Below are 21,100 nucleotides of genomic sequence, written 5' to 3'. Positions count from 1 at the left end.
TCCACGCGCGTTGCCAATTCCACCAAGTGTATTTCAGTAGATCATTATTCCCCTGTTCGCACCCGATGCGACTAGGACACTTCATTAGTACAGTAAATTCGACCACATAACCGAATACCACACGCAACTTTACTGGCTCAGTATCAGGCATAGAAGAAACATTCACATTCTATTATTTCTTCACAATATTTTAAATAATCCCACTTTGCCTGTTTATCTGAGAGAGCTCTTCCAACGTCTATCAGAAATGGGTTATCTTTTCATTCTATTATAGTAACGAGAGAATCCTTCCAATACCTAACTATAATAAACCGAGTGATAAACAAGTTTGATTATCGGTATTTGGCAGATCGTCTACATTGGGAATTGTAGGATTAAAATAATATTTCACGTCGACTTTCCCAGGAATCGAACCCGGGAGCTCAAGTGTATTGGAGAACGCGCCAAGCAATTACACTACTGGGCATACTGTAGGGTTTATAGTCCATAATCAACGTTTCATCTGAAATAATGTAATGACCGAAGAAAGCAATGTCATCATTTTCTATAGAATCCAGTACAACATTATAACCCAACTCAAACAGTATTGCACATAAAATCGAGATCATCGTTCTGCAGTACATTCACATCGTCCCTACCATGAAAAAATTAACTACAAAGGAACGTGGTTTATATAAAGACCACCGGACGCAGTCAAAGTCAGTCAGCCCAACAAGTTCGGTTCACTTCAGTCCAGCTCGACGAAGTCACTCAGTTGCAGCATGTAGTTCAAGTGCAGTTATTTCAACACACCATCGACGTAACACTCGTCCGACATAATTAATTATTTATTCTCTATTTAATAAATACGCATTAACCTTCCCTCCCCGGTGATGTGTAGCTAGTACACATTGCGTCTAATAACTATAATATCTTTATAAATATAATCAATATTGGGTTTCGATTTTCAGTTTTTCCTCCATTGCACATTTACGTATCGACTGAAATAATTTGTTATTAAATAATAAGTACTTATTAGGCACAAAAAAAGTGTTTTATCGGAAATCGGGGATAAATAACAAATATCATCAAAAGTATATTCTCAGTCAGTCACGTAGTCCAGTACTATATAGCTACTTGGTAGCTCTCGGGAAGTTGGCACGGGTGCACGTTTCGCCCGAGTTGTTAGCGATACCCAATGGCTTTTTCATGTTTTCAGCAGTTAGATTTGAAATATTATCATCTTTGAATTAAATTATGGTTAATTAAAATTTTTCCCTTTTTAAATCTTTTATTTTTAAATGTGTAGTGACTACACATCACCGTAACGCGAGGGTGTATTTAGGACAGTAAGGGAAAGGTTAAACAGCAACCTCGTGTCTTCTCTGTCAATCTCTCACTGGGGTAGGAGCTCCAACCACCCCTCGACTACCTAAATCCTACAGGACTATGGATGGCTCGGTTACCTGAATCGCCGTCAGCGCCGCCACGATGGCGGGCCCCCCGAACCCGTGCGAGATGAGGCTGAAGTGCGTCAGGTGGCGCTGCACGGCGGGCTCCAGCAGGTGCGGCGGCCGCGTGTTGCACAGCGGGCTGCGGTCCTGGTTCAGCAGGTCCATGAGCTCCTTGGTGACGGCGCGCGCGGCCAGCAGCAACTCGCGGCGGCGCGGCGCGCCGTGCGGCTCGGCGGCGGCGTGCTGGCGGCTCAGGTGCTCCGCCACCTGCCGCGCGGGGAACTCAGTCTCGCATACGTAGCCGAAGTCGCGCGCGAGGTGCACTGCTTCCGCTGCGAAACGAAACATATCTTACTTCACTTTCCTAAAATAGCCTTACGGATACGGTGGGATTCAATAGTGAAGTGATTGAATAGTCGAGGAATTTGCAGTGCTTGATATTATCACCATCATCAAACTCTTACCGCAATGTGTAGTGCATTTTTAAAATATATTTTTTTAATTTTCCAAGTCCATTTTCAACATAAATTATAACGAAAACAGTAACATTTATTTTATTTATTTCATTTATTTCATTTATTTCATTTATTTCATTTATTTCATTTATTTCATTTATTTCATTTATTTCATTTATTTCATTTATTTCATTTTTTTTTTTTTTTTTTTTTTTTTTTTTTTTTTTTTTTTTTTTTTTTTATTTTTATTTATTTATTTGATTTGTTTTATTTATCAAAAGAAAACAACAGAACTACAACAAAAAAATACAAATTAACCAAAATTATAGGCAAATCATAGTTTTCTATACATTACTAAAAACAATGTCGAAAAAAGAAGAATTAAAGCGTACCTTCATTGAAATAGCCACTTCGCATCATTCCACACGTAAAAACTAAATAAAATATTTCAATAATAATAAAATAAAAGAAAAAGTTTTTTGTTTACTCGGACTTAAAATCGTTATATTTTTTTTTTGTGTAGCACTGATTGAAAACACCGTTTATTTATTTTTTGTAATTTATATTTTATACTAAAAATGTTAATAATCAAAAATAAAATAAACAAATGACTGTAAGACGTTACTCCCCATTATGTACACAAGAATTGTTTTTTCTTTTACGTAATGGGAAACGTTCATGTAAATATATGTATTAAATTTATATAAAAAAATTGTTTTGATGTTATATTATATAATTAACATTGTTTTATCTGAATAAACTATAAAAATAAAAAACAAACAATTTTGTGTAATTCTATAATTTATTGAATATATGAATAAGTTAGACTATGTGGAACCTCGGATTTCCATTTTAAAAAAAAAGGAATAACCCGCTAAGCCTCTATTTTGAGGCTTGTCAGCCGGTGGGATAAAGAGGATATGAAAGAAGGTAATGAAAAATACACCACAACGCTCAGACCAATTGAGAAAAAATCTTTCATTGACTTTTTTCTTGCAACTGGCGGGAATCGAACCCGCGACGCCAGTTTCACAGTTGGCCGTCCAACCAACTGCGCCACGGCGCCTGTCACCCTGTTACATAAATAAGTTTTAAATTACCTTCAACTAGTGATGTTAGAAGCGTAACATTAGCTGCTTTCCTTCTTCCCGCGGGTAGATTTAGTCCAATCTTTTCTAATTTCTCTCTCAGCAGACGTCCGCCATTTTTGCTCTTTGCCCTGAAACAAAATTATTAAGGGTCAGGTTTCTGTGAATAAATTACTGTCATTCGTTGATTGAATTAGCATTAATTTCGTAACATTTCATGATAAACAATCGACGCGAAATAATAGAGTTGGTAATTACTGTATTAACATGTTACAGCTTTGTTTTTAAGCCACAACACGCCATGTGTAGTGAATTACAGCTAGCGTTATTTATTTATTGGGCATTTTCAAGGACATATTTATGCATAGGAAATTATTGTAAAGGAAAGTAGAAAGACACAATGGTATTTAGTAGACTTAGTGGGAGTGGAAGCGGGAGAGGGGTGTTTATAATTGAATTTGATTCAGTGATTGTATGAAAGAAGACATTTTGTTATCAAAGAAATCTAGTATGGTATTTTTTTTTATTTCCTTTTTTATTTTTTGCTATTGTTAAATGACCCTTTACTTATTTTCTCTGTTGTGTCAACCAATGTTTCCGCGTGCACAATAAAATTTTAGATAAATTAACAAATTGCTTTTTTTACCGTACATTTGTGTTATGATTATATGTTTTCCCATCTGACAACATTACGCGGTGACTTCACGAATGCGCGCGGTGAAAGTGGGGCAAAGTGGGGGATTTTCGGACACAGTCCGATGTATTCAAATATCATTTTACGCTCCTTCTGGACTATTCTTAACTCTAAGCAATTAACTTTGCTGGACATGTTTACGTAAGTTTTTAATGTGATTCCAATTAACTGTATTATTTCAAAAGCAATAAAAAAGTGATCTTTGAGTAAATTTTGCGTTTTCTTTCAAAACATTGCAGTAGTTTTTAATGGTTAATCAAAAGCATCCGGATTCCTGCATATCCGGACAACGCCTGGCACACATTAATCTGAATGATGGGAGTTTTACTGTATTAATTATGTGGTCTTTACTTTTTATGGAATGAAGGAGTTTGTCGTTAAGAGTTGACAGCTGCTCCCCCTCTCCAAAACATATACTTCAATTAGAAAAATAATAGTAAATATGTACGTATAAAGTAATTAATAAATAATCCATGCAAAATACACATGCTGGAATATAATATACTTGAATAACAATTAAACACGACAGTGTGATAGTTAACTAGGTTATCAAACTCATGAATTTTTATTCAAATACTTTTATGGCGTTTTTAAACACGTTCAAAAGATTTATAGATCACACAATTGTTATTCGTAGCAAATTAAAATACGAATATAATATACGTTTTTTGTTTGGAGCTTTATTATGCACGAACTCAATCGAACGAAGGTGTTTACGATCGTTAATGCGGAGGACCGTGTTTGGTGTTAGATAATGATATTTTCGCGTTTCGCTTTTGTGCGAGAATCTGCCAGCAATTTTACGAATCAATTTTTAAATAAAATTTCTGAAGCTGTCAAGTTCATAACATTTCATCATCTTCATACCTCTGAATAGGGCACTACATTGAAACACCTTTTTTATATTTTCTTTTTCCTTTTGCACTACAAAAATCCAAGGGGCCAAATTACAGCACAAAACACCCAGGCTTGAGAAAAACCACTTTTAATATTTGTGTTCTCAACGGGAATCGAACACGGAACATTCTAAACGTTAGTCCAATGTCTTAATCTTTACATCACTTCAAGTAATAGTTCAGATAGTGGAGTATTTCAGTGTTTAACCACTTTTTGAATAAATATTTCACGAAGATCCTGCCAGGAATCGAACCTGATATCTCAATCATGGTAAATGAATGCGCTAACCACTACACTACGAGGCCGACTTATCTCCACTTGATTTCCTTTTCCAGGACAGTAACTAAAATCCTACCAATCCACTTTCTGTGGCTTGTTGGTGTATATTGATCCATAAATTATATTAAAATAGAATAACGATGCTACTTTGCATGGATTAACGGATAGCCATAGACAGATAGATTCGCGGATCAAAGGTCCGAGGTTTGCACCTCTCTCTGCCACAACTTGGTTCACATTTTGGTTGAAAATGCCCCCGAAATTGAAATATTTGGGTAAATCATAAGAACGCAAACGTTTATTTTTACAAAAAATGAAATATAATAAAATAATCATTTAATTTCTAACTAATACATTCCAAACGAAGCAGCGGGTAAAAGCTAGTAACGAAATAAACATATAGAAACGAACTTTCTAACCTTCCGACACGAAAGAATTTGACGTTCGTATTCGCGCTAGTCTTTGGCTTCATTCAAATTATTTTCGTCCGATACATCGTATGCTGACAACTCTGTTATTTACTGTGTATTCTTTATTCTTAACGGTTCGGACGAGTTATGTATGTATCTGTAGGTATATTCACGCGTGTAATAAAATTGATTTTACTTTTGAGACTCTTGTTTGATTAAAAACATTTTTATTTAGGTACTTTTACGACTTCGTTTTAGTGTCTCAATAAAAGTGGTAAGGTATCATGAACCCACAAGTTGGTCTTGAGAAATTTACAACCGATTTTCCCAACATCTATTACGTAATGAGACGAGTTTTACGCAATTAATCATTAGCCATACTGAAAAAGATACGGTCATATAAATATGAGCCAAAAAAGTGCCATAATGAGGAAGTTCGGTGATTTTTGACTTTTAAACTAAGCCAAAATTATTATTGTTTTAATTTTTAGCATACATCGCATTGTCCACTGAAGTAGCAATGGGCAGGACATGTTGCGAGACAAGACCCCACAAGATGGACCCCTAAAATTTTAAGATGGAGACCTTGAGAGAATAAGCGAGGCGTCGGAAGACCTCAAAAAAGATGGTCCGACTATAGCCGCTGTGGGAGGTAAAAATTGGCTGCATGCTGCTGCATCGGCTGAAAGAATGGAAGGATATGGAAAAGGGTTATATCCAGCAGTGGAGGACAGAAGGCTGAAGAAGAAAAATATCGTATTTTCAGCTCTAGAATATTGTTTCTAAAATTACTCCGCCTGTGGCGTCAGAGGTTCTCTTCAGCTTATTCTCGGTCGGTTCTGCCGATTGGTCCGTTCACGGTATGAAACCGGGTATCTTTCACAGCTCTCTTATGATTGGTTGATTTATATGAACTAGTGACTTCGTTCAAAGTACATAGTTCGTTTTTATTATTTTCGTACATTTTCAAGAAACTTTGCCGTATTTTTACCGCACGCAAGAAAACATTTTTTGTATCCAATTTCCCGGAGGGCTGAAGTTCCTCGTTGATTCATTTGATTTCATTTCGACTCCAAAATTTTTCGATTTTTTTAAATATTTGGTTTACACCTGAATTATTAAATTAAATTGATTAGTTTAGAATCAAACCCTCTCAAATTCTCCAAATAAAATTAAAGTTGAGCCATATGAAAATAGGAGGCTGATCTCCTTGTCGTGTTATTTTTTTAAATTATGTATTTTCTATTATGAATAGTAAAATTGTGTTCACAAATATCATGGTATTATAAAATATTATTGAACAACTTGTTAAAAATTCATGTTAATCATTTAACATGTACTTTACATTTGGGTTTCTATTTTTCAATATACATTTATTTTTTATTTGATTTTAAACCTTTTAAACCCTTACGGAATATTACTTAGTGCAATTCGTTGATTATATTTAACTCTTCTTAAACTGTGCCAAAAACATCTGCGCGTTACGTATTTATACATATATAACTAAGTTTTTTAATAACCCTTAAGAAGGCACCATGTAGTTGCCGAAACTAGTCGGTTGTATCAATAAAAAATAGTTTATAAACAATGTAATTTTATTTATATGTCTCTAAGAAATAATAAAAATGTTTTTAATAAAAATTAACTATTTTCAACTACGCCACATTTCTTCCGAATTGACCAATAATACAGAGTTGTGATAAATTTTTGGTTTCTGGGAAGCCAACTCACCAATCAGCAAACCTCACTGACGAGAACTTGTGACGTCAGGGGCAGAGTAATTTCAAAATTACAAAACTTCACAAAAATCATAGCGCTGATAAAACGATACGTAAAAATATTATTTTTTTGCTTAGTTTAATAGTCTATTAACAACAACAAAAAACCACGGAACTTCCTCATTCCTGGGCCGCGATTACAAACGCTATCTTCATCGGTACATACAGGGTGTTCTCTAAACCCTGTCACATCCGAAACCACGATGATCAGTATGGACAAGAAGACACATTAGCATATTTAAAATGTATTTAGAACAAAGAAGAATTAAAAATTAAAAAATATTTAAAAAAAACAAATGGTTCTCGTTTCACCCCTGCAGAAGTAAGCAACCATTTTCTTTTTTTGATATTTTATTTTTAAAATTGTATTCGTTCCAAAAAATTATTTTAATGTTCCAATATGTCTTCTTGCTCATACTGATCATCGTAGTTTCGGATGTGACAGGGTTTATTGAACACCCCCGTATAGAGACGGTATAAAGTAAAATCGATATTTATGTACGAAAATGTGTACATTTGTATTACAATTTTAAATACCTTTGTCGGTAACCTGTAATTGAACATATTTGGAAAAACATATGGCATACATATTATATTTTTCATACATAAAACTTAATTTTAGTTCATAGATAAAATTGAAGATAAACGTTAACGTGCCATTGTAATACGGGTCAAGCTGTTGGTCAATTTTTACGAGTAGTTTTATGAAATCATTTTCCATGTCTTTATTTATGGAAGTATTAGTAAAATTTTCATTAAAGAATTTTAATTAAATATTGTTTTATTTAACTACATCAACCTTTATTTTTTTGACTTTATGTAGCACGATTTTACCAAATGATCTAATTGACAACCTTTAACACCGAATGCAATTTTATGCCTGTAGCTCAATCGCAAATAACTATCGACGTGCCTTAAAATATGCTAAGCATTTGAGCGATCATAATGAACAATAATGAACATGCTTAAGTTATCGCAGTCATAGGTCAACACATGTGTAATCTTTAAGTCAACACTCGTGTCGGCTTGTTTTTTGTTTTCCTCGTAAATAAACACAGTTCACTGGCGAAAAATCCGCGTTTCCTATAAAAATTATACAATTTATTGAATTTGTAAAATAGTAAGGAGAGTCTAATACAAAAAAGTGGAAATAAAATTACGATTACTATGGCGACTGCTTTTCTTGACATTTGGCTTGCCAACCGCCGGCTAAATGCAATGAGTAGCATGATAAATAATAAATAAATAAATAAAAATAGCAGTTTTGGAATATTTTCCATATTTACACCGGTGAAATTCAAATATGTGATTGCGCAGCAGGATTATACGTCACGAAACGTAAATATTTTGACATTTAATATTAGGTGCTCACGGATGTTCCATTGTAATTGCGAATACGATAAACAACCATGGGGAGAAATTGTTATCACGTCGCTTATTAGCACGTCGATAGTTATTTGTGATTGAGCTACTGTATTTATTAAAATCATGGTCTTGTGGGTCGTCCATATTAATTGCTCCACCATAACGAAAATCAGAGATATCACAAACCGAATAATTTTCCGTTCTTTTCCACTTCTTTTTGGACCAGTTGGTTTTATCGAGAATATTTCAAGTCTGTTCAAACGTTTGCAGACATGGACTATGTTTCATTTGTGTGTGACATGACGTATGATGCTAGTGTGTGTGTGTACGTGGCATATACATATATTCGAGTTACACACCTGTATGATAAAGGGCATACACCAAAGCTGTGCAGGAAATTAGATTCGAATTTAGAACTTAGAACCCGTTCTGAGAGCGCTCCGTTTTCTCCGCGGCCAGTCACCGTACTTACATATTCAAGTGCCTACCTACCTAGTGCCTAGTACTCAGCTCAGCACCTACCCAGGTGACCGAATTACAAGCTGAATTTAAGATTAACAATAAATTTATTCAATAATAAGAACGTCAGAGTCAAACCGAAAAAACACGTAAATTAATATTGATTTTTTTAAATAGGAAAATAATCAAAACTAGGTTTTATAAATAATATATATAAATTCCGTAAAAACTATTACTCATAGAATTAAGAATAGTCCAGAAACCGCATACGCACATCAAACAAAAGGCAACTCAACTACTCATAAATGAGTAAGTTTACGTTTTGACCCATTAGTTTCTTTGTAGACGTCGCTCAGTACGCAACTCCTGATTTGAATTCAACTATGCCGTGTTGTGTCCTTTTAAAGTGTAGAAATACTGCTAGGATCTTAAAGAAACATGATGCAATCTCATTTCATGTGTAAAATTAGCAAATGAATGTGTATATAACAAATGTATTGCTTAAAAATTGAATTATTTTTCCATCTATCAGATTGTCGAAGAAACAAAATGGAAATTTTGTTAGTGTTGCCAGGGTAGTAATTTTTTTACTCTACTTTGCTCATCTTATGAGAGAACTAATGAAAATTTGACCTTGGATTAAACAACTCTGTGGTGGACATTTGACCAACATTATCTTTAAAACATCGAATATTATTTTACATGATATAAAAATATCCGTTTTATGTAAAATAAAATTTGTTCAAATTTTTAAGTTCAAAGTTTATTAATTCAATTACTCTTATTAAATGACCCTTTACTTATCTACTCTGTTGTGTCAATCAATATTTCTGCGAGCACAATAAAATTTTAGAGAAGTTAACAGATTGCTTTTTTTTAACCTTACATTTGCGTTATGATTTTTTCCCCCATCAAGAAACATTACGCTACGACCTCACAAATGCGCGCGACGAAAGTAGGGCATAGTGGGGGAATTATTGGACACAGTCCGATGTATTCAAATATGATTCTACGCTCCTTTTGGACTATTCTTAATTCTATGCTGTTACTGTTTCCCGACGGTCACCGGCAAGTATTTTAATAGAAATTTATATACATGTAGTAATTGAAGACCTTGTTTTATAAATCTCAAATGTCACAAACCAACAATTTTTTCAGGAGAGTGATTGAGTTTTTAAGTATTTTATTGAAATAAAATCATAAATATACTTATGTGCACCAAATAATTTAGTAAATATTGTATGTATATTAAAATATTAAGTAAAATGTTGGTGTGTTGTTTTAGTACAATCTATCAAGAAATTAGTATGGATGGTTGAAATAAAAATAGCGGTTTTTCAGAAATTGGTTAGTAGTGAATTCTCCATATTTAGATTTGTCATAACACAGCTAAAAACACACATGAAAGACTATCCAGAACTATCTAGACCACCTTTTGAACTGTCAAATAATGAGCGATAGTAGCGCCACATAGTAGTAGAAATGCGAATTAATGGATATTTTCTGCTGATTCAAACAAATTGATGTAGACTTTTGCTGTTTTCACAAAAACATAATATTTTTAACAGTGAATTTGAGGTACCTATGATTTTTTTATAAATGTTTTGAAAGAACGATTGTATGGACTCATAGACAGATAATAAAAAATCGAATACCTAATGTTATTTTGGAATTTTTTTGACATTTGATGTTTTTAGAACGAGGTCTTCAATTTTGATGTTTTTTCTAACCAATATTCCAAATACCAATTTGCAAAGTATGAAAATATACAAGACTCCGGTATTTTGTATACCTAATACTTTATGGATAATCATTACCCAATGCAACTCGATGTTTAAAAATATAAGAATGGTAATCAATTGTAGGAAATAATCATACATCGCTGATTAATTAAGCGGAGAGCGATTTAAAAAAAATAACTGTGATGATATAATAATTTAAATCAAATCAAATAAAATGTCAAATACAGCATACGCGCATTTAATCGACTAAACCAAAAGACAAAAATATATATTATATTGCAAAAGACCAACATGGATTTCAAAAAAGAAAGGGTACCTCCACAGCAATGACATCAGTTTGCAACTTTATACAAACCAAAATTGATAAAGGAAATACAGTGACTGCACTCATACTTGACTTCAAGAAGGCATTTGATACAGTCCACATAGATACCCTTCTAGATAAACTAAAACATACAGGAGTTAAGGGACAAGCTCTCAAAATATTTAAAAACTATCTACAAGGAAGAAAACAGTTTACGAAAATTGAAGAACACAAAAGTGAAATAACAACAATGCAATTTGGAGTACCTCAGGGATCAATATTAGGACCATTGTTTTATATAATATACATTAACGACATAATACACAGTGACATAATGGGAAAAAAAACAATCTATGCGGACGACTTAGGAATTTTATATGAAAACAAAAATGACATTGAAACGACTAAAACCATCAACAATGACGTGCAAAAACTATTAGAATGGACAAACAAAAACTTCTTAACACTAAATGCCAAGAAATGCAACATAATACATTTCGAAACACAAAAGAAGAACCATAACATGAACATAAAAATAAACAACGAAACTCTTAAAGAACTAGAACATGTGACTTACCTAGGACTTACAATGGACAGACAATTAAAATGGACAAAACACATAGACGGACTCACTAAAGTAATGGCATCACTACATAGCCTCTTCTACAAAATTAAAGATTTTATATCAAGAAAAGAAAAAATTATGATGTACGAAGCCTATGTCAAAAGTAAATTGAGTTACATGATTGCCTTCTGGGGAACTGGTAACAAGACAGACATAACAAGAATACAAAGACAACAAAATAAAATTCTTAAACTAACATACAACCTACCCTACCTGACCTCTACGACTGAACTGTACAAAAAAACACACCAGTTTGACATAAACTACTTGACTAAAATTGAGACCTTAAAAATTGTGCACAAAATAACACTGGGAAACATACAAGACGACGACATAATATTAGTCAAAAATGCTGACATACATAAATATAACACCAGACAACAAAAACACTATCAAATTGAAAAAGCAAAGACAAACACAGGACAGTCAAAAATACTACATAATGGACTTAAACACTACAACGACCTACCTTACTACTTGAAAACTTTTAATGGAGACAAATTTAAAATCAATCTGAAAAAGCACATGATGACTGAACTAACTAGACTAGACGAGACATAAAATGACTAGACAATATTAAATTTCTAATGTTACCCTAACGGGTTTTTTAAAATTGTAAATAAATAAAAAAAGCATTATTTATACGATTTCTAACGCTACGAACGTTTATAAAACGCTATAATCGACTGAAATTCCAAATATTAGGTAAAAATGGTACCTCTCGACGTTATTTGAGGATGTTTATAAAATTGGCCCTAAGAGGGTTCCATTCCAGTATTTCAATGGAAATTCCAGTGTCTAAATAAGTCTAGTCTAAGTGTCTAAATACCAATATTTAGACACTTAAAATATTGTTATTTTTTAATCAGATTTACTAATTACCGTTTGAACTTATAGTATTAATTTAATGAATCATTTTTCCCGTGAAAAAATGCAAAAAAAACAGTATTTAAATCCTGTTTTTTTAAAATTATTTTCCGAAAATTCAAAATGAAATCCGAAAATTTCGTAGTCTGGCCCTGATAAACAGTGTTTTTTTTAATAAACCCATTATTCTATGTGCTTTGTAGTAGGTAGATACTTTTGTACGAGTGGTACCTAATATTAAAACAGCAATTCGAGCCCTCTTGTAAGTTCGACATGGCGGGAAATTTTGACGTATGATTAAAGATGGCCGCCTCAGGCTACGATATATGACTGACATGTGCAAACATGATAGAAGTCTGCCAATCAGCAAGCTATTACCGCTGCACTGTTTGATATTAATGTCCGTAACTGATTAGTAAATCTAAATGCCATTACGCTGAATATGTCAAGATACACAATTTACGGATAGAAAAGTGGGTAATATATTTTGCATGTTTACAATGTATCAAAGCAAGTACTGAAATTTGTAGTTTTCTTCATCGATTGGTGTAGAAACCTTCTTCTTAGAGCGGGCTAAGCGTAATCCATGTTAGAAAGATGAAATTATATTTGAACAAAGAAAAAATAAAGACTACTATCTTCCTCTCTAGTAAAAAAGTATAGAATTAAGAATAGTCCAGAAGGAGCTTAGAATCATATTTGAATACATCGAACTCTGTCCAAAAAATTGAAAGAAATAAAAAATGATAAAACAAAAAATAAAAATTGGATCTCGATTAAACAACACATCCTTAACACTAAAGATTAAACAGTCCCTTCGAAAACGCGACATGTTTGCCTTGATAATTGTGATTTTTAAAATGATTTATTTTGTATGGGAGTTGCTGTATTATTTACCTTGCTTATAATATACAAGATTTATTTTTCAAAAGGTGGATTTTTCTGCAATTAAAAATCTTTAAATTTATCTAAACTATTGGGATCAGAAGGGATATATTAATGTGGGCTTAACAGGAACATTCATTTGCTCGTGTGGAGAGGAAACCACCTAAAACTCTTCAAGAGAAGATAATTGTGATGTCAAGATTCGTGACGATGTTCTATTTAAATTAATTTAGTTTTGTTTGTTATTGTATTTGCCAACTGCTAAAAATTTGTGTTGCTATTTAGAATATTAGTATAAAGTACTATTAAAAGCTACACAGCAAATCCGTTGCATGGTAATAATGAACTCGAGGAAAACTATTAAATAAATGATAATTCTTACAGCAAGTTCGTCGTTTTAAAATGTAACGGTAAAAGTTCCAAGTATTTTTAGTATCTTAATGGTTTCCATCCGAATTCTTTGCGCCTAATTGAGTGCAATATTTTAACAAGAAAACAAGACCTTTTGCATGTTATATTAAGCTGTAGTCTAATGAAAAAGAAATAATGTGATCTTGCCATTTTATTTTGAATCTTGAAGGGGTACACACAAACATATTCTTATGTGTGACCTAATAATGAAATAGTATATTTAAAAATGCTTATAAATTAATAATACGTGTTAACCTTAGTTTGAATTTCGTATTTTTTTCTTCATTTATGTTTTTTCCCATTACAAAATATATTCAGACTTCGCTTTTTATAAATGGGAGTCTCTTTTTTTCAAAACGCCGTTATTTTTAAATCGCGCCATTAAAAAATAAAGTACAACATTAGATAAAAACCTTATTTTCTAAGATATTTCTGATTAAAATATGCTTAAAAGTTTTATGTTAATAAAATAAATTACTTTTCGATCGGCAGATTACACCTCTTGAGATTTGGACTTAACTTTTATTACATTTATTAGTATGTTTTATATCAAAATCATTTTTCACTTTGTGGTTTGACATTTTACACTTATTTATCTATAAATTTGTATAAACCACTTCAACTTTTATGTTATACGTCCACCGGTTTCGAAGTTACTTCATCATTCATCATCAGGACTTGAACTAACTTAGAATTACTCACGTTCAAATATTGTATAATATAAAGTAAAACTCAAAAGTTTTTTTAATTTTAATTTATTTTTCAAAAATATTTACAAAATAGTCTTAAATTAAAGTCCTGCTGAGTTGCATACATACAAATCGTCAGCAGGTTCTTATAAATTGCATCGATTATTTAGACTTAACCTACATTAACAATAATTTTACTTGAAAAACATTACATATTACATATTACATTATCAAAAATTAAAAACTATCACTAATAAAAAAAACCTTTTTTCTAATAACCATAATTTGAGCAAACGTTTCCATCCGAATAAAAGTGGTTTGTACAAATTTATAAATAAATAAGTGTGACATTTATTAGTACTCATATAAATACAAAGTTATAATTGAAGTCAGCATAGGAGTTTCTTGCAATACTAAAAATAATAAAGCTTTCGTGTCAACAGTTAGGTTCACACCTTAAGTTCACTTTTTACATGAAAATTTCAATACCATTATTGCCTTTGTAGCCATACAAGTATGACGCGGTAACGTAATAAGCGCCGTTTGTCTCTTAAGTGCGAAAAGTCTCGTTTTCTGTTAATTCAAAATTTGCGTATTTTAAATCGTTGTAAACATTTATTCTACGTCCCACGGAAAATATAATAATACCGTAACCATAATATTTTATTGCTTATTGAAAAATAATCGTAAAAATGTGAAAGTACTTGCAAGTTTTGTTTTTTTAAATGTTAGTTTTACTTATTACTTTTTATACAGAAGTTTGAAAGTTTGTATTTATGTTGCATCAAGAAATGGACAATAATTTTTATGCGTATCATCACGTCACCATAATTATTATGATAATTTATTACTTTCTAATATCAATAGCGTATTCGGCCGGTTAAATAGGTGTATATTATTTCACTGCAATATTATTTTCACCTCCGCCATGTAATAATCATTGAATTGTGTTTAAATTTGGGCGTATCCATAGATAAATACAGGCTGCCATCTTAGGCTTCGTTTTTGACATGCATTTAAAAATGGAATACGCTTTCGTTAATGGACTCTGGTGTTGCAAGCCGAAATAAAATCTTCGGTTTTAATTGCCGGATGGCTATTCACATATTTTGGGCAGTACCTAAGTGCTTAAGTACCGTAAAACGGGGTGGATTGAAAAGTTTTCGCAAAAAAACAACTAGTTATAGTCTTGTGTCTAGAGCAATGGTGTGTAAAGCTACAATGCTTATTTATTAAATTAGATTCTCAACGGGGTCAGATTACAATATAAATCAACTAGTTATAAGACTAAGATGTTATTCATGTAGATGCGAGAAGCTTCTACTCCAGTTAGAGCTGAAAGAAGAAAAATGTTTTGTTCTTCGATGTGTATTTATTACATTTGGAATAATATATAGAATCGTTAATGCAGCGTGAGAGTTGCTAAGCTAGGTTTTTTAACTGAGTAAATGAGTAACTTATAAAATTAAGTAACTGCTTGTACTTAAGGGTGCTACTGCTTATATACTAATTGTCCATAGTCTTTTCTTTACGTCCTAGTGGAAAATTAAGGTCATTTTCTGTTTCACCGATTGTCAGCAATTTGATATCCGTACGTCTCAGCAATTTGATATCCGTACGTCTCAGCGATTTGATATCGGTTATGTCGGGTGTTTTGATATTTTTTTGTGTAATGATTAAGCATTTTCGGGTGAGTCCTACAAGCCTAAGAACGTTCAGTGCCATTTATTTATTAAATCTAAAAATATGTATAAAAGTCAAATAAATTATATTAAGGGTTTCACAATATTGCTTAGTGCTTGATAAAAAACAAATAAAATTCTGGAACGTATCATAATTTGTGTTCAAATGAAATTGTAGGTAGTGGCGATAAGGTTACTAAACCAAATAAATATCATAAAAAATACCTATTTTTAATACAATAATTGTTAAATAGATCAACTATGTTCTCATCAACAATGAAACAATTATGCCCTACCAAAAAATACATTTTTATCAAACATGTATATATAAATGCAAATAAAAAAAAGCTTTTGGAGTTATATTTGTTCTTATAAATATACAAGTAGATATGATATTTTTATATTTAATATTTCTAAATTTCAAATGAAGCAAGATTTCTTTTTTTTTTAAAAGTCATTGAGAACATTATAGAGTATCCAATTCATTCTCAATATATTACAAAATATACACATCAGATTTATTTAATAGAAAAGAGAAAAAAAGTCACGTAAAATTGACATAAATATTACAATTTGGAAATTGCCTTCCTAAGAGAAATCCCACCGTCATGAAATATATCGACATCCGAGGCGATACGGTTGAATAACACGATTGCTCTACCTACCAGTATTGGCAGGTTGGTTCTGCATCGTGGTAGAAGATAATTATCAGGGACAATAGTCCGAATTCATTCAGAATATTGGAAGTATATATGCGACCACCAATGAGTTGAAACAAGTGAACACCCAAATGAATATCCCTTCTCCCCAACAATGATTGGTAGCCCAGCATTCCTAGTAAGAAGTCAGTCGGGAAAAGCCACGGGTAAAGCCATACTCCCTGAGATACAAATAACACCCTGCATCCTCTCTATCATTAAGGAATATGTGGCTTCATTTGGCGACCAAATGATGGAACTAAATTAATTCAAAGCGACTTCTTACCGAAGATGCTTGCTTTAAAAGAGGGAGTTCGTTCTACAATAATTTATATTACAGATTTTTTTTGTGATATAATACGAAAAACATTCATAAAAAATACATATTGTTACAAAAAACGATGAATACATCACGGAAGTTAGGACGGAGTGGATTTCATATAATTTGTTTTTTTTTTGTATTTGAATACTTTTATATTTTCAGTGTTTTTTTATTTCGGTAGTTATTTGTTAAAAACGTTTTTTTCTCGAGAAAAAATAACGATTTTATGCTGCACTAGTGTTGCTTCTATGCAAGCTTAAATCAAAGGTAAAACTGTTTTTCGGAAATTCGGTAAAATACGGATCTTTTTAAAAACTTGTACTAGAGATTTAAAAAAAAATCCTGTACTGTATTTACACAAAATTCCTTGAATACAGAATGAGATGGATATATTCTTGGTTTTTTAATTTAAATCTAATTTATTTTACTACAGTTCTATTCACCCCGTTTTACATTACCGTCAATTAGTTATTGATTGAAGAAGTGAGGTTAGGTTAGTCGGCACGCTTTTGACAGCTAAAATAATGGATTTGGTAATTAATACGTACAACATCATTCAGGTGAGCTTTTTGTAGAACATAGGTAAAGTACTTATGTTCCTGTCATATAAGTTGTCATCAAACCGGGTAGTGGTCCTTGTGGCTAGTGTTGACCTCTGATCCGTGAATTTTCACGGAAAAGAAAAAATTAAATTCTATGAATCGAATACTATCTCAAAAATGGTAGACAAATGTGCCAACCACTACACAACGATGGGGACTTATCTCGACTTGATTGCCTTCGAGTCGATTCAGGGTTCTGGTTCTATTTCACACACAGAACTATATTCTTCATCCGCCTCGAGACAGATAGGTTCCCATCGAGCCCTTTTTTTTCTGTGTATGTTCTGATTTTCTTCGCGACATATTCACCAGTCTCGGAGATGAAACCGGTCACTGGATATTCCAAATTTGTGGATTAAAGTATCACTCGTCTTTAATTTCTATAATAAATTACAATGAATTTCCATTAAGTATTTTCACTTACAAACTTAAATGTTTTAGAAAATCTATAATCGCTTAAAAAAACAACAATTCTAATCCAACTGTAGATTAAAAATACATAAGAAATAAAAACAAATGCAGTTATGAGTGTACCTGATAAAAAAAAGTGACTGAAACGGGTAACTACATTGTAATTACGATTAAATTAATTGATGCTAGACTCTAATTACTAATTACAATATTTACAAAAAAGGCTACGATGATTGTAATGATGTAAAAAGTTCCAGTCAGTTCAAATATACTTTGAACTGCACGTCTTCGTGGTCCAACCAGCTCCTATTTTGTTTTTAAAATCTAAATTTTATTCCTTTTCAAGTTTTTAAAAAATTCTGATGTCGCTTAATTTAAATTTTTAAATGAATAATTCGGACGCATTAAAAATTTAAATTTTGTTGAAAGAGTATTAAAAAGCCTTGACTTTCTTTCATATATATAGTTGGATAATTCAAGTAGCGCCATTTTTGTGAAAATCACCTCAAGGGCGCTGTACAATTAATTAATATCCCAGCACGTCTTGCAGCTACAGAGCGCATGGACGGTTGGGATTCTAGTTAATCGTTTTCAATTAAGATCAATTAAAAATGATAACAGATAGGAGTTAGATTACAGGACGTCTTGCAGCTACAGAGCGCATAGACAGTTAGAAATTTAGCCCCCACTTTGGAAAAAAATAAATACATAAAACGTGCCAATTAGGCAAGCGGTTTTTTTTTGCATAATCGTAAATATAGCTTACTCATTTATAAAATTTCAATCCGAGAATTCCCGAGAATCGTAAGTTAAAAGTCTTTAAATTTTGCAAATGTATTATTATTATATGTTTTTTTCTTTAGCTTCGAGTATTCTGCGTTTTTTTTCTTTTTCTCATATTTATTTATTTTAAAGAAACAAACAGTCGACAATGATATAATATTTTTTTTTTTAAAAATACGGTTTAAAGACAGACCAGCGAAGTTTCTAAATAAAAATCAAACATATTATTAAATTGTGTTACAACAAAAGGATGTGTTTATATGTATTTGTATTAGAGTAAGTGAAGATGTGTGTTTATGTGTATTAGTGTCGGAGTAAGTGTTCAGGCGTGTGCGTCATAAAATAGTAAGTGGGATCGTATCGCAGCCATAGACTCGTATATTCAAAATTATATAAACTCTTATAAATAAATAACTACAACAGTTTAAGTCACTCTCCAAGCACAAGAGTTAGTCTCTTTTTTTGGAGTGTTACAGTGATAACATTTACTAGATGTATAAAAGTAGATCTGTATAGAATGTTAAAAAAACATGCACCTTTTATGAAATTTGTTAATAAAAAAAAATATAAAAAAATAATGAAAACCTTTTTTTTGTGTTTTTTTTTTTATTACTTTATTTATGTACCAAAACCTTCTCTCATAAATAGAATCCATTTCTAAAAATGTTTAAAAAATCACTACGAAAAGCACAAGATGTGATCATTGGCGTCACAAAATCGGATCTGATATAATTTTAATAATGATTGGCTTTAGATAATTGCAAATGCATTTATCTAAAACCGTAAGTTTGAACCTCAATGACTCATGACTATGTAATATTTGGCCCAAACAATAATTGTAATTATTGCTAATGAGGGGTTGATTACAATATTACGTCACAAGTTTCCGAAAACATTGAAATGACTTTTGTTTTCCTAGATTGTTCAACGTGAAACAGTGTATCGAGGCGAGAATCCTGTACTAGCTGACGTCAACAGATACAAAGGAGAAATTTTACGACAAATGTCTCGCCAAATCAACTGGACAATCTTGTCATGTTCTTCCTGATGATTCTCGTAGATTATATCAAGTTTGCGTATCCGAGGGAGCTTTCTGAAGCATTATTGAACAAAACGGCGTACGGTAACCTGAATGCAGACGACCATAATATTATAATTGACCGTCTCCCTAGTGTGGCGTGTGGACGATATACCCGCTTGTCAAGATGTTAACTTGAACTTGAAGGATGTGGACAGCCATTCTTGAATCGAACCAGTTATTAACTTAACTCCCAAAGAACTGTATTCAAATTGACCAATATCTCAACAGGGTCGAAGAAAATGAAGAATGAATTCATTTTAAATACTTCATTAAGAAGATAGTGTTAAATAAAAAAGTACATAACTAGAAATAAGGAAAGAATACAGCTGCCATTAAAAAAAAATAGAATCTCAAAATTGCATTATGTATAAAGGTTTAAACATGTATGAAGAGATGCCTGAATGTGTGCGAATTGAACGTTGTTATGCAGAAACCAGCCAGTTCACAATTTTGAAAAAATTAAATATTAATGTTATCGAGTGCAGTTAGGTCAATTCTATGTTCTGCTAAAAACACGCATACCGTTTTCATACAAAAAACTGTATTAATCACATTCTGAAAATAGAGTTAATCACAAAAACAGTATTTCTCAATTTGCAGAAAACACTTGCAGCGATAGAAAAATCTTAAGTTCCTTCAAAATTCACTGAATAAAGTCAAATAAATAACTAGATTATTGTTTGTAATATATAAAAAACTAATTTATTCATCATGTTGATAAATCGAAAGTGATAGTTTTTGAAAGGGATGAAAATATAACTAAATGTGAGATCAGCGTGAACGGAGATATTCTGAATCAGATAGAAGAATTTGTGTACCTGGGAAGTATGTTTACTAGGGACGGAAAGGCCGATAAAGATATTGAAAGGAAGGTGAGTGCCGGGAATAGGGTGAACGGTGCACTAAAATCTACTTTGGTAAACAAATGTTTATCGCAGGAGGCTAAACTAGCAGTTCACAACGGAGTTCTAGTTCCAACTCTAATGTATGGGAGCGAAGTATGGAATTGGAAAAATAATGATGAAAGTAGGTTGAATGCTGTCGAAATGCGATCCCTCAGGCGAATGTGTGGTAAAACGATGTATTATAGGTGCACAAATGTCGAGATCCGTGAAGTGTGTAAGGCTGAGACATGCATTA

At 32.3% G+C, this 21,100-nt stretch overlaps 1 protein-coding gene across 2 annotated transcripts in view; it reads right to left on the bottom strand.

Annotated features, from left to right (window-relative positions):
* Positions 1-21,100, bottom strand: part of TfAP-2 (transcription factor AP-2) — a 166,398-nt gene that overhangs the window by 650 nt on the left and 144,648 nt on the right. For both annotated transcript variants that reach the window (XM_088237215.1, XM_088237214.1), the window contains exons 7-8: positions 2,989-3,107; positions 1,446-1,765 (exon numbers count right to left, since the gene is read on the bottom strand). In XM_088237215.1, coding sequence (XP_088093341.1) covers positions 1,446-1,765; positions 2,989-3,107 — 439 coding nt within the window. The remainder of the gene's footprint in view (positions 1-1,445; positions 1,766-2,988; positions 3,108-21,100) is intronic.

Source organism: Micrasema longulum, unplaced genomic scaffold (assembly GCF_059751315.1).
Source record: "Micrasema longulum isolate JH-2025_06_02 unplaced genomic scaffold, ASM5975131v1 h1tg001670l, whole genome shotgun sequence".
Classification (NCBI taxonomy): Eukaryota; Metazoa; Arthropoda; class Insecta; order Trichoptera; family Brachycentridae; genus Micrasema; species Micrasema longulum.
Note: the sequence above shows the minus strand (reverse complement) of the source record. Positions and strands in the feature narration are given on the sequence as shown.